The 13510-nt window shown below is 50.4% G+C and overlaps 2 protein-coding genes across 6 annotated transcripts in view; one reads left to right on the top strand and one right to left on the bottom strand.

Annotated features, from left to right (window-relative positions):
• abcb8 (ATP-binding cassette, sub-family B (MDR/TAP), member 8) overlaps positions 1-9182 on the bottom strand; it is a 126109-nt gene extending 116927 nt beyond the window's left edge. Inside the window, exon 1 of the mRNA XM_085992192.1 lies at positions 8965-9182. Coding sequence (XP_085848318.1) covers positions 8965-9074 — 110 coding nt within the window. The 5' untranslated portion in view covers positions 9075-9182. The remainder of the gene's footprint in view (positions 1-8964) is intronic.
• atg9b (autophagy related 9B) overlaps positions 8976-13510 on the top strand; it is an 89201-nt gene continuing 84666 nt past the window's right edge. For 3 of the 5 annotated variants that reach the window (XM_085992183.1, XM_085992190.1, XM_085992188.1), the window contains exon 1: positions 11015-11216. The gene's annotated coding sequence lies outside the window, so the exon portion shown is untranslated. Of the gene's footprint in view, positions 9066-9269; positions 10969-11014; positions 11217-13510 lie in introns of those variants that run through there. The other 2 variants (XM_085992189.1, XM_085992184.1) reach the window with 2 other exon arrangements.

Below are 13510 nucleotides of genomic sequence, written 5' to 3'. Positions count from 1 at the left end.
TGGGCTCGCCCCAGAAATGGGCGGAGGTCCTGCCTTTAGTCCTCATGGGGATCCGAGCCAGCCAGTCCAAAAGCACGGGGTATTCCCTGCACGAGTTAATGACTGGAAGGATCATGCGAACACCCACCCATGTGCTAGCCCCGGTGCTCACTGAGGGCCAGCTCCGAGAGGTGAAACGGGACAAATTCGCCCAAACCCTCTTGGAGCGCCTGAGACAGATTTATGGGCAGGCGGCTGGGAACATGGGAAGACAGCACCAGGGAAATAAACTGTTGTTGGAACCTCGGAAACAAGAGTGGGTAGTCGGAGACCAGGTCATGGTCCGAAACTACGCCAGGGTAGGGAGTTTTGAACCACTGTACATGGGGCCCTACAGCATTGTGGACAAGGCCAGCCCCATGGTTTATGCAGTGAAAACGCCCCGACGTACCAAATGGTTTCACATCAACCAGTGTAAACTGTTTAAACCGGGTACACAAGGGCCACCAAAGGGGACCAGGTCTGAGAACAAAGATCCTCAGCCTGTAACAGAGTCACAGACCACACAGGCTGGAGCAGTAGCCTGCGTGAAGGGAGAGGCCATCCCATTGGAGTGGGAGGTCTCATCTTTTGAATGGGATTTAGGCAAGGGAGAGCCCGAACAGCTCAACCTCGCTTTAGACCCAATCACGGAGGAGGAAGAGTCAGAGGACGGCAGTCCCGCCCTCGACTCAAGCTTGGGGGAGGTAGGGAGTGGGGGTGGAGACTCGTTACCTGTAGGGACAGGTGAGGTGGAGTCGGAAGCCACAGATCCCGACCCCGGGGGGGCGGAGCCTGAGGGAGGGGAGCTGGAGCCGGCAGCTGTGGAGGAACCACAGGCTGTAACGGTAACAGTCACAACCCCCGGTCCATCGGCCCCGGGAGCCCAACCCAAAGCAGCCCCTCGTAGGTCGGCTCGAGCGCCCCAGCCCAGAAAATTTTGGCCAGATTCTCCCCATCCTTCCCAACCACGGTTTAAAGCAGCCCCAGGAAGACATGATCCCCGTTCAGCAGCGACAGGCTGCGGGGGATCAAAGCCAAAGATCAATGCAGCCCCACCGCAGGGTGTGGCACACGACAGACCTCACAGGGATTCGGAAAGCCGCCCCACGGAGGGCGGCGCTGTACATAAGTTAAGTTAGGTAATTATGGTCATAGTTTAAGGAATGTAAAGTATATGGTGTTAAGAGTACAATTTTGAGGTCTGCCCGGTATGTGTGTTTGTTAGGGAGCGGGGTCCAGGAACCCGCGCGTCCAATTAATTTAGGCCAGCACCTATCGGGAGCCCGGCTACATCATTTTGTTGGTTACAGAAACCTGGGATACGATGGAAAGGATTGTCGTCGCGTTCATGGCGATCGGGTGCGGGTGGGCCTACCGAGGCCGCACCAAGGACGTCATCATTTTCGGGTGCTCCGGGGACACGGCCCCCATCGCAACGGATGGGACGGGGGAGCGAGAGGTAGAGGAAACCGCCACCTACTTCCACCAAGGGAGATGGCCAGGTTGGCTGGGAACGAATTCTACGGAATATTCCAGCAATTTCGGTTTTGCCTACCAAGAGACTTCATTAACGTGCCCTCGAGTGAGGATCCTAGCGCCCAGAGTCAGCGTTACCGTGGGAAAGAGGATTTGTCTGGTGTGCAATGGGAACGTACCACCAAGGCGATGGTGGTGGCTACAAAAGTTGGGAAAGGACATGAGAAACTCTACGGTCGAGTGGGAGCAACTGGGTAATAATACCCATCGGACTATTACGGGAACTCACGGACAATTACGTGTGTGTTGGGACAAATGGTGGGAACCAGATGAGGGAATATATGTCTGTATGTGGGGTTCGAGACACGTCTGCCCCAAGGGCGTGTCCATCTTCTTCCAGAGGCAGTGGCAGGATGAAGGGAAGGGGATGAGATGGGATGTTAGCACTCGAGCGTGCGGAGCCCCATACTCCCCTATTCCGGTGAACGCCACTGAACTCATCACCCGCCCACGCAAGCCCCTGCCCACGCTTCCGGTAGCACTAGCCCAGAAAGGAGGGTGCCCAACCACCACCAAGGGACCCGGGAACGGTTTAGTATTGGTACCCACCGGTCAGGTGCTGTACCAAGGGGTACACTACGCGGTGGCCTCAGTGATTTTAAATCTCACTGAGGTAAGATTGCCGGAGTGGTGTCCCAAAGAAACGGAACAATTATACCAGGTCCTGTTAACCCGTATGTTTAGACAATTTTACGAATTTGACTTTGCCGACGTCGACAGAGACAAATTATACACCACACCGCCAGAAGTTTTGGATCGAGTCGGGAGGCAAAGAAGGGGTACTGTAAATGACATATTCACTGCTTTTAATACCGGGACATCTGTTGTCAACGCTCTAGATAACGTGGAGCTGCAGACACAGATCAACGGTTTAAAAGCCCAGTTAAGGAACATATTGACAGACGAAAACAAGGTAGTGGGTTCTGAGTTGCATGAGGACCAGGCCATGACACTACACTTTAAGGACATAATTGCTGAGCTGGAGAAACACGCGAGAACGGTAAATGCACTCATTAAGGAGGATCGGAATGCGTCCGATCAAGCTGCGCAAAACGAGGCCTGTGTGCTGTACGGGGCGTGGTTATTGGGCGAGGGCCGCAGTAATCTTGAGGATTTAAAACAGGGTTTGGTCCCGTCCTGGATCAGCAACAAGCACTTGCAAGTGCTCCACCCTTTTGAGAATGCATTAAGCCCGTGCCAGCTCAGGCTAGCCGCAGAAGCATACCCAGTTCCAGTGGACTGCGGACATTCGAATCACACTATTATGGGAATAGTAGTAAGAATGCCGGTGTTGGGTCCCGCAGCAAAGCCCGCCCCGGTGTACAGAGTAGAGAACATTGGAGTCATTCGGGGGGGCGCACACATTCGTTACGCAGTGGTCCCGCCTTACGTCATCAGATGGGAGCGTACGATGACAGGCACCGACCTCTCGGGATGTCGGAGCCGGGGAGCACACATCATCCTGTGTCCCCAGCACTTGAACGCCTTTCTGAAACCGCAGTGCGGGTTCAGGACTGCTAGCGCAAAGCCGGTGAATTGCACCATGGAGGCAATGGCAGAGGACCATGTGCCCCCACAGGTAGCATATATCGGGGGTGGGACATACTGCGTCACCACTGCAGCGCCTCAGTACCGATATGGACAACACGAGTGGTGTTCGGTCGGTGATAGCAGTTTCTGTTTCAAACCCAGGGCCGAGGTTCAAGTGGCACAACAACGAATTGTCCCCATTCCTGCGCCCTCCACCGTTCACATCACTATCAAAGAGAATTTCACAGACTTACAACGATTTGTCGCGCATTTTGGTTATGTCATTCCCCCTCTTCCCGAACACCTCACCAAGATTTTAAAAGCCGTTATAATTTCGCAGAAACATTTCTACACACTGGAGCAGAAGACTTTAGAGATAGGAAAAGACATATTGGACATAACCATCCCACCATGGTGGGACTTGTTCACCAACATAGAGGTCCCCGCCTGGATTAGAATAGCATCCCATATCCTAGTAGTATGTCAGGTTTTGATTGTGATATTTTTGCTCTTCGTGCATTGCAAAAGAGGCAAACGCCTCCAGAGGCACGAGAACACAGGAGAATGGAGAGAACGCTATGTGCGAATGGGGGAAGCAGATACCCCACTCTAAGCTGCTAGTATAAGATTAAGCGTCCCTCCATTTAAAAAATTTTTGTGATTGTTTTGGGTTATAAGGAAATAAGTATTGTTATGTTATTAGTTGTTCTTAAGTTTTTTTGGATTAATAAAAGATGCATGCAGATGGTGCCAGGGGGTATCAACCCCCGCACATCTGACAAGTGAATGTGTTATAGTTTAAAATACGCTGTCTATGATTGTCCAAATGTACAAAAGGTAATTTTCGTTTTCTGCGGAAATGGGAACTGCATGTGTCGTGAGGGTCATAGATAGCTAAGTGCCAGGAATGTTTGGATGTGGGGAATCAGGGAAAATTTGCTCATCAAGGATTATTGATACTTTAAGCAAGCTATCAGTATCACAGGGGGGCCTGTAAGATTCGCAATTTTCAGCAAAAATCACGCAAGAAAACTGGATAAAATAAGACTGTTTATTGACCAAAGTAAGCTTGCACAGAAAAACCTTTGATAAAAGGGCATACAAAATGGCCGCCAGGCCCCGTGATCAGTTTATGAACCATTTTATTTCTGTTACTGCAAGCCAGACAGGCTTGTGGATTGAAGACAGTGAGCCCGCGAAAGCCAGTATCTGGGAACCGAAACTCAGAGCAACAGCATACATATTCAATGGATTATAAGTACAGGATGGGGCCCATCAAGATATGGGCGGACAATGTAAAAAAACTTATACCCATTTAGCGTACAAAGGAAAAACCGTTTAGCAGCCATCAAGGAAAATGTCCGGACCGATCAATATGCGAACCGAGCCGCGGTGACAATGCAAAGGACATTAACAGACATTATCGGCCAGGAAGGCCAGTTTAAGTTATCACCGGCTCCGTTACAAGACAAAGCGCCCCTGCAGAGATTTCTGCCCGCCAAAATTAATACAAAGACAGGACTATGATTTGGCGGGAGATAAGACTGTCCCAAAAGAGTATAACTATGGATTGAAAGTCCATCTAAGTGACTTCTTCACTGCTACGGCTTCTTGTTGGGCGACTTCAGGCTTCCATTTCTTCAAGAACTTTCTTCTACGAGGAACGAACGAAGGGCGGACGGTGCCCGGATCGGCGCCTCTTCCACTTCGGCAGATCGCTGAAAACGTTTTCGTCTTTTTAAAGACGGACGGTTTCGGAAAAAGGACAACGTGGCCGGTGTTCAGCCAAACAAGGCTCGGCCACGACGAGAAGACGACAAGGGTGGCCCGGGTACTGGGGTCGGGAGATCATCGACGACCCAGGCCGACGGAGAAGAAACCCTCTGGAGAACCGGCGATCGATGCCACAAGATTCTCCCATGTGCATAACCTGCATCTAGGTCTACTCCATGAACCCAAATCCACGATTGTGGATCTCAACCTTGACGAGCGCTCATCGAGGCTGGGTCTACCCCACCGCCTCGAGGGAGGAGAGAATATCGACTGCGCCAGAAGCTTCCAATCCACGTGACGACGGGAAGCGGTGTCAAAAAGTCTGCGAACCCCTTTTCGCGATTTCGAGAGTGGTGAGCATGATCCCAAGTTCCCCAGGTCGAAACTTAGTTTAGGTATAGGGGAGGGAGTTAAGGGAAATCGTAATGTGTTTCCCCTTTTACGATGTGCCGTGTGTTCCCCATTTCCATAGAGTCAAGTTCATAAATTTGTGCATGATTGTAGTTACTTTAATCTGTGCCTATGACATGTATTTTGTAATGCTTCAAACTGTTCAAAAATAAAAGCATCCATTTCGTGCTATTCAGCCTGGTCTATTGAGTCCTCTTCTCTGCACTACTGTTCTCTGCATCTAAGTCCAAGGTCTAGAACCGTAGGGGGGGGTGGGTCGAACCACTCAAGGGTAATTCTTGCACGAAGCCTGGCAGGGGGCCAGAACGGGCAAGAGAGCAGGAAAAAACCCCCTTACCTCAGGACGTCCCAAAGCGCTTTACAGCCAATGAAGTACTTTAGAAGTGTTGTAATGTAGGAAACATGGCAGCCAATTTGCACACAGCAAGGTCCCACAAACAGCAATGAGATAATGACCAGATAATCTGTTTTAGTGACATTAGTTGAGGGATATATATTGGCCCCAGGACACCAGGGAGAACTCCCCTGCTCGTCAAAAACTGGGATTTTTTACATCCACCTAAGAGGGCAGATGGGGCCTCGGTTTAATGTCTCATCCGAAAGACAGCACCTCCAGCAATGCAGCACTCCCTGAATATTGCTCCACCAACAGTGAAATATATCGCCATTCCTTCATCGTCGCTGGGTTAAAATCCTGGAACTCCCTCCCTAACAGCACTGTGGGAGCACCTTCACCACACGGACTGCAGCGGTTCAAGAAGGCGGCTCCCCACCACCTTCTCAAGGGGCAATTAAAATAACAATCCCGCAGTACTGCCCCTCCGACAGTGCAGCACTCCTTCAGTACTGCGCCGGGAGTGTCGGCCTGGGTTATATGCTGAAATCTCTGGAATGGGGTTTGAGCCCACGACCTTCTGATTCTGAGGCGAGGGTGCTCCACTGAGCTAAGACTGACACGATGGGAGCCAGTAGGAACCGATCAGAGCTGGCTCAACACGGAGTAAAGTCTCAGCGGAGGAGCAATAAAGTGAATCTGCAGGAGCAGGCCAGGTCCTGGAATAGACTGTCAGCAGAGAAAGTGGTGGTGGAAGTGGAGGTCACAGCAAAGCCCAGACACCAGCAGAGAAATGGGATTTGACCCAGGAGAAGGTGGATTTCTATTTCTAGGACAGTAGCAGAGTGAATCGAAGACGCCAGCAGTGCGCTGAGTCCTGGATCTCAGCAGGTAACAGCAGCAGGTGGGGGGGTGGGCTCTGTTCGATGGAAAAAGCTACCTTCAAATTGAGCAGCAGAGTGGAGTCACAGCAGCTGAGGCACCCAGTCTAGCCAGCAGACCAGCGGTCTGGTGGCAGGAAATCAAATGTGAGCAGAGCACAGCAGGGACCCAAGCCATTGAGAGGAGCCCAGTAACAACCCAGAACAAGCAGGGTCAGGGGATGGGCAATCTGCTCTGTACAGGTAGCTTTAACTTATGGATTGAAGAGGGAAACTTGGAAAAGCTAAGCATGGAGCTGGATGGCAAAACCTTTGATAAGGGCCTTGGAGAAGAACAAGAGTTGGATATGGGACAACAGCAACAAGAACTAGTATTTGTACAGCACCTTTAACGTAGTAAAACATCCCAAGGCGCTTCACAGGAGCGATTATCAAACAAAATTTGATTGAGCCACATAGAGACAGCAGGGCAGATGACCAAAAGCTTGGGCAAAGAGGTAGGTTTAAAGGAGCGTCTTAAAGGAGGGGAGAGAGGCGGAGAGGTTTAGGGAGGGAATTCCAGAGCTTAGGGTCTTGGCACCTGAAGGCACGGCCGCCAATGGTGGAGCGGTTAAAATCGGGGATGCTCAAGAGGCCAGAATTGGAGGCGCGCAGATATCTCGGAGGGTTGAGGGGCTGGAGGAGATTACAGAGATAGGGAGGGGCGAGGCCAAGAGGGATTTGAAAACAAGGATGAGAATTTTGAAATCGAGGCGTTGCTTAATCGGGAGCCAGTGTAGGTCAGCGAGCACAGGGGGCGATGGGTGAACGGGACTTGGTGCGAGTTAGGACACGGGCAGCAGGGCTTTGGATGACCTTAAGGTTATAGAGGGTAGAACGTGGGAGGACGGCCAGGAGTGTGTTGGAATAGTCAAGTCTAGAGGTAACAAAGGCATGGATGAGGGTTTCAGCAGCGGATGAGCTGAGGCAGGGGCGGAGTCAGGCAATGTTACGGAAGTGGAAAAAGGTGGTCTTAGTGATGGTGCGGATATGTAGTCGAAGCTCATCTCGGAGTCAAATATGACACTAAGATTAGATTCTTGGGGGACACCACAGAGGTAAAGGTGCAGGAGCCGGAAGAGAAGCCAATGTAGATGATTCTCTGGCTAGGACTGAATAGATAAGAATGGAACCAGGTGAGTGCAGTCCCACCCAGCTGGACGGCGGTGGAGAGGCGTTGGAGGGGCATTGGAGGAGGATGGTGTGGTCAACCGTGTCAAAGGCTGCAGACAGGTTGAGAAGGGACAGTTTACCTTTGCACAGTCACATAGGATGTCATTTGCGATTTTGATAAAAAGCCATTTTGGTACTGTAGCGGGGCGGAAACCTGGAGGGATTCAAACATGGAGTTCTGGGAAAGATGGGCACGGATTTATATAACGCGTTTAATGTAGTAAAATATTCCAAGACACTTCACAGCAGCGTTAGGAAACAAAATTTGACACCGAGCCACATAAGGAGACAGTGATTATGGGTCAGAATGGTTGGCAGGTTTTTTGAGGAGAACGCTGGTGATGGCAAGGGTTGGTATATAGTGTTAGCGAGCATCAGGGTAAGGAGAGATAGTGGAGTATTCAACTGGGATGGGAGGGCGGGGAGTGCAGTGATATGGGATCAGGACGGGGATAGGAGAATGGTTGGCGGGGGGGGGAGGAGAAAAGCAGCTCACGGAAAGTCTCAATCTTTGATACAAAAGTACAGAAACTCTAGCCACTGGTTAAGTCACAGGAAGATAACTTTAAATGGTGCCTTTATAGGCTGCAATATTGGTCGGGTGTGGGAATTGCTGCCTTGTTGATCTGGTTTGGAATCTGGTTCTGCTGTGCTGATCTGGTTTGTGACCAGGTGCTGCCCTGATTATTTGGTTTGGGACATTGCGACACCATATTGATCTGCTTTGGGATCAAGTGCTGTCCTATAGATTTGGAATGAGATCAAGTACTGCCACATTAATCTGTTTTGGGATCTGGTGCTGCCATGTTGATCTGGTTTTGGATCTGGCACTACCATGGTGATCTGGTTTGGGATTTGGCACTACCATGGTGATCTGGTTTGGGATCTGGCACTGCCATGGTGATCTGGTTTGGGATCTGGCACTACTATGGTGATCTGGTTTGGGATCTGGTGACGCCATGGTGATCTGGTTTGAGATCTGGCGATGCCATGGTGATCTGGTTTGGGATCTGGCACTGCCATGGTGATCTGGTTTGGGATCTGGCACTGCCGTGGTGATCTGGTTTGGGATCTGGCGCTGCCACTCATTCGGTGCTGATGTCCCTTTTACCTGAGAGCAAAGGGCAGTCGGAGCCTGTCGCAGTGGGCGCTGGGAGTTGTAGTTCCCGCCCACCGCAGCTTCCGATTTGATTTCATGCTTCCGGCGCGATGGCGGAACTACAAGTCCCGGCATGCCCCGCGGGCCGGCAGCTCGCCTTCCCCTACCTGCCGTTGGTGCCGGCGATCCTCCCGCCGGTTCGGGACCGAGTATACACGGAGCAGATGGGGAAGAACCCCCGGGCCTTCGCACCGCTCCCCAAACACAGGTGAAGCATCGCCGATAATATTAACAGAAAGGAGCCGCGATCAACTCTCGGGGGGGGCTCCGCTCAGCGCCGTTTCCCCAGCAACGCGGGTGGCGCCATCTTTAATCCCACCCACAATCCCTGGCGCGGATGGTTTGTGTTTATTAATTTTTTTTTTTGCCGGGGTTCTGTTTTTTAAGTCGGGCTCACGCCGGTGAACGCGGTGTGCTCAGCAGGAGGAAGGCCAGGCGGCGCTGGTTTGTTTTAATTGGTTTCTGCGGCGATGAGGTCACCGTCGAGGTCAGAGGTCGTATCTGTGTGACGTCAGTTGTGAGAGCTGTCATTTGTGCTGGGCTGTTATAGAGAGAGAGAAGGAGAAAGGAGAGCGAGAGAGAAAAACAATACAATACAGGGAGAGAGAGAAATAGAGATACAGGAGGAGAGAGGGAAGCACAATACAATACAGGGGGCGAGAGAAATACAGATACAGGAGGAGAGAGAGAAGGAGAAAGAGGAGCGAGAGAAAAACAATACAGGAAAGAGAGAAGGAGAAAGGTACAAGGGGGGAGAGAGAGAAAGAGATACAGGAGGAGAGAGGAAAGTACAATACAGTACAGGGAGCGAGAGAAATACAGATACAGGAGCGAGAGATAAACAATACAGGGGAGAGAGAAGGAGAAAGGTATAAAGGAGAGAGAGAGAAATAAATACAATCCAGTGGGAGAGAGAGAGAAAAAATACAAATACAGGGGAGAGAGATAGGTACAGGGGGCAGAGAGATACAAGGGGAGAAATACAGATACAGAGAGGGACAGAGAAAAAGAGGCAGAGAAACACAAAAGGGAAATCAGGAGGGGGAATCATTTTTAAAAAGATCAGGGGAACAGGCAAAAAAAATCAGAAAGAGAAAAACAAACCAGAGGAACAGACAGGGAAAAAACATCCAGCAATGTAATTGAGGGGAACAGACAGAAAAATCAACAGTAGAAACATTAGAGAGAAACAAGCCAGGCAACGCTAAGGGAGCAGAGAGAGAAACACAGCATCGGAGGAGCAGGGAGAGGAAAGACAATAACAAAAAGAAAACTAAATCAGAGGAACAGACAGGAAAACACAGTGGGCAATAATGAAACACAGGGAGCAGCAACCAGCACAGTGCTGACACCACAGGAAAAGAGAGGCTAAACATCCCAGTGGAGGAATAGAGAGAGCAAAGAGCACAACAAGAATATATAAAAAAACAAACCAAGGGGATTACAGAGGAGGACAAGAGGGCAAAGCATAAGGAGTGTGGGACAAACACCAGGTGGATATAAACAGACTGCAGGAGGAATATAAATAGAGACAGAAGTACAAACACCAAGAGGAGTGCAGAGGCAAGAGAGACACCGGCAAGTGCACTGACACAGGGAGACTCACCAGAAAGATCCAGGAACTGCTGGAATACTGCAGACACCAAGAGCAAGAATTCCCAGGCATTTACCTGCGCATATTAAAGTAACAAGGAGAAAGACACGCAGACTGGGAGGATATTGAGAGCAGAGGAGAAGGAGAGAGGCAAGGGATTGGAGCAGTGAGGGAGACATAGAGCACTGAACTGATATATCCTCGCATCTCTGGGTGTTGACGTTGGACTGATGGAAGGAGAGAGAGAGAGCAGGGAATCTGTACTGTTCACCATTAGACCACGGAGAGAGTAGGACTGGAGAAGGATGACAAATTGTATTGCAGTGAGATAACGTACCACCGTTAGAGACCGGCTCTGACTGCTGGCTCCGCAGACTGCTCTGATTATTGGATGGTTTAACAAAGAGAAGGCTGAGTTGTTTAGTGGGCCGGAGCTCTGATCTGCGAGTAAAGGGAACCTGGGGGGGGAGGGGAGGGGGTTACGAGATGTCGCTGTCTATCCGAAGAATGACTCAAGGTAAGAAAGGGCGACATGTGCTTTTTGTATGTTGTGGCGGAGCGGGAGAGAGACTCGGAGGTACCGTGTTATTAATATAGAGAAACAGCTGGTGCAGAGTGTGTCATGAGGCTGTAATGCAATCCAGCATTTCTGCAAGGACAGTCTGCGAGCAGTAAGGCCGACCTTGGCTAGTCTGCTCACCCTCCGTGGGGGATGTTTGTTGTGGGGCTGTCTGGAGACCCCCCACCCCCTCCTCCGCATGCAAGGTACGTGTGCCAATCAGAGAGCCAAGCTTGAGGAGGCAGGAGACAACCCGGGCGCGAGTGGCATCGCCCTCAGTGCCCCCGGACGAGGGAGGGAGGAAGGAGGGACAATCAGCCAGGGTTCCCGCTCTTGATCGCTATCCAGTGACCTGTGCTGGAAGATGTGTGCATGTGCGTGTTTATAGATGTTGGGTGATGCCAGCGGCAGTCACATAGCTGTCTAGGCTTGCACATGGAAAATGACCACTCAGGCCCTGTACTGGGGGACAGCCAGTGCCAGTGGTACCCAGTGCTTCACATCCTACCCTAGCATTGCAGCTAAGTGCCGTCTGCCTGAGTTACCAGCCTGTATCTGTGGTTCCTTAGCAGAAATTCTCCCTTCAGATATATCTCTGTTGGTAGCACCCTCGCCTCTGAGTCAGAAGTTTGTGGGTTGATTCCCACTCCAGGGACTTGAGCAGATAAAGCTAGGCTGACACTCCAGGGCAGTGCTGAGGGAGTGCTGCACTGTCTGAGGTGCTGTCTTTCAGATGAGACGTTAAACCGAGGCGCCGTCTGCTCTCTCGGGTGGATGTAAAAGATCCCATGGCACTATTTCAAAGAAGAGCAGGGGAGTTCTCCCCGGTGTCCTGGGCCAATATTTATCCCTCAACCAACATAACAAAAAACAGATTATCTGGTCATTATCACATTTCTGTTTGCGGGACCTTGCTGTGCGCAAATTGGCTGCTGTGTTTCCCACATTACAACAGTGACTCCACTTCAAAAAGCACTTGATTGGCTGTAAAGCGCTTTGAGATGTCCGGTGGTCGTGAAAGGCGCTATAGAAATGCAAGTCTTTCTTTCTTCTCTGCCCATCTCCACTGTGGAGTTTTGCTGTTTACTTTTGAGTGGTGCAGTGCGAAGGTGGGACAAGGGGAGGGGGGGATTGGATTCCGGACTGACCACCCTGGTCCCCATTCTGTTAATTAAAGGGGGTAATTAACGATTTGGAGGAGGGGACCGAGTGTAACACATCAAAGTTTGCAGATGATACTAAGATGGGAGGGAAAGTAGTGAGTGAGGAGGACATAAAAAACCTGCAAGGGGACATAGACAGGCTAAGTAAGTGGGCAGAGATTTGGCAGATGGAATACAATACTGGAAAGTGTGAGGTTATGCACTTTGGCAGGAAAAATCGTAGAGCAAGTTATTATCTTAATGGCAAGAAACTGGAAAGTACTGAAGTACAAAGGGGTCTGGGGGTCCTGGTGCACGAAACTCAAAAGGTTAGTATGCAGGTGCAGCAAGTGATTAAGAAGGCCAATGGAATGTTGGCTTTTATTGCTAGGGGGATAGAATATAAAAATAGGGAGGTATTGCTTCAGTTGTACAAGGTATTGGTGAGACCGCACCTGGAATACTGCATACAGTTTTGGTGTCCATACTTAAGAAAAGACATACTTGCTCTCGAGTCAGTACAAAGAAGGTTCACTCGGTTGATCCCGGGGATGAGAGGATGGACATACGAGGAGAGGTTGAGTAGATTGGGACTCTACTCATTGGAGTTCAGAAGAATGAGAGGCGATCTTATTGAAACATATAAGATTATGAAGGGGTTGGATCGGGTGGATGCGGGGAGGATGTTCCCGATGATGGGTGAAACTAGAACTAGGGGGCATAGTCTTAGAATAAGGGGCTGCTCTTTCAAAACTGAGATGAGGAGGAACTACTTCACTCGGAGGGTGGTAGGTCCATGGAATATGCTGCCCCAAAAAGCTGTCGAAGCTACATCATTACATAAATTTAAAACAGAAATAGACAGTTTCCTAGAAGAAAAGGGAATTAAGGGTTATGGGGAGCGGGCAGGAATTTGGACATGAGTCTAGGTTCGGATCGGACATTGCCCTGTGGGTAGCGGAGCGGGCCCAGGGGCCGTGTAGCCTGATCCTGCTCCTGTTTCGTGTGTCTAATTCTGTTAGATTCAGGAGATAGTCCTGTCATAGTGGATTGGTGATTAGGATCAGATCAGCCATGATCTTATTGAATGGCGGAGCAGGCTCGAGGGGCCAATTGGCCTACTCCTGCTCCTATTTCTTATGTTCTTAATGGCCCTTGTTAAGGCACCTCTGAATCCTGTGATTGGATTACTGCCGTACATCAATTTCAGAGTTGATTTGGTGTCCGTATTAGCGATGGGCTGAGACACCTCCACCTCAAACCGCTCCGCCTGGCACAGCGCTCTGCTGTCACTTCAAGATGGAGCAAGAGATGCACGAGGTGGGACAAAACCGTCACTGATCGTGACGCAAGATGTC

Source organism: Somniosus microcephalus, chromosome 7, assembly GCF_052327205.1.
Source record: "Somniosus microcephalus isolate GS21.2 chromosome 7, FLI_Smic_1.0, whole genome shotgun sequence".
In the NCBI taxonomy this organism is placed as follows: Eukaryota; Metazoa; Chordata; class Chondrichthyes; order Squaliformes; family Somniosidae; genus Somniosus; species Somniosus microcephalus.
This window is presented reverse-complemented; position numbering and strand designations above follow the sequence as displayed.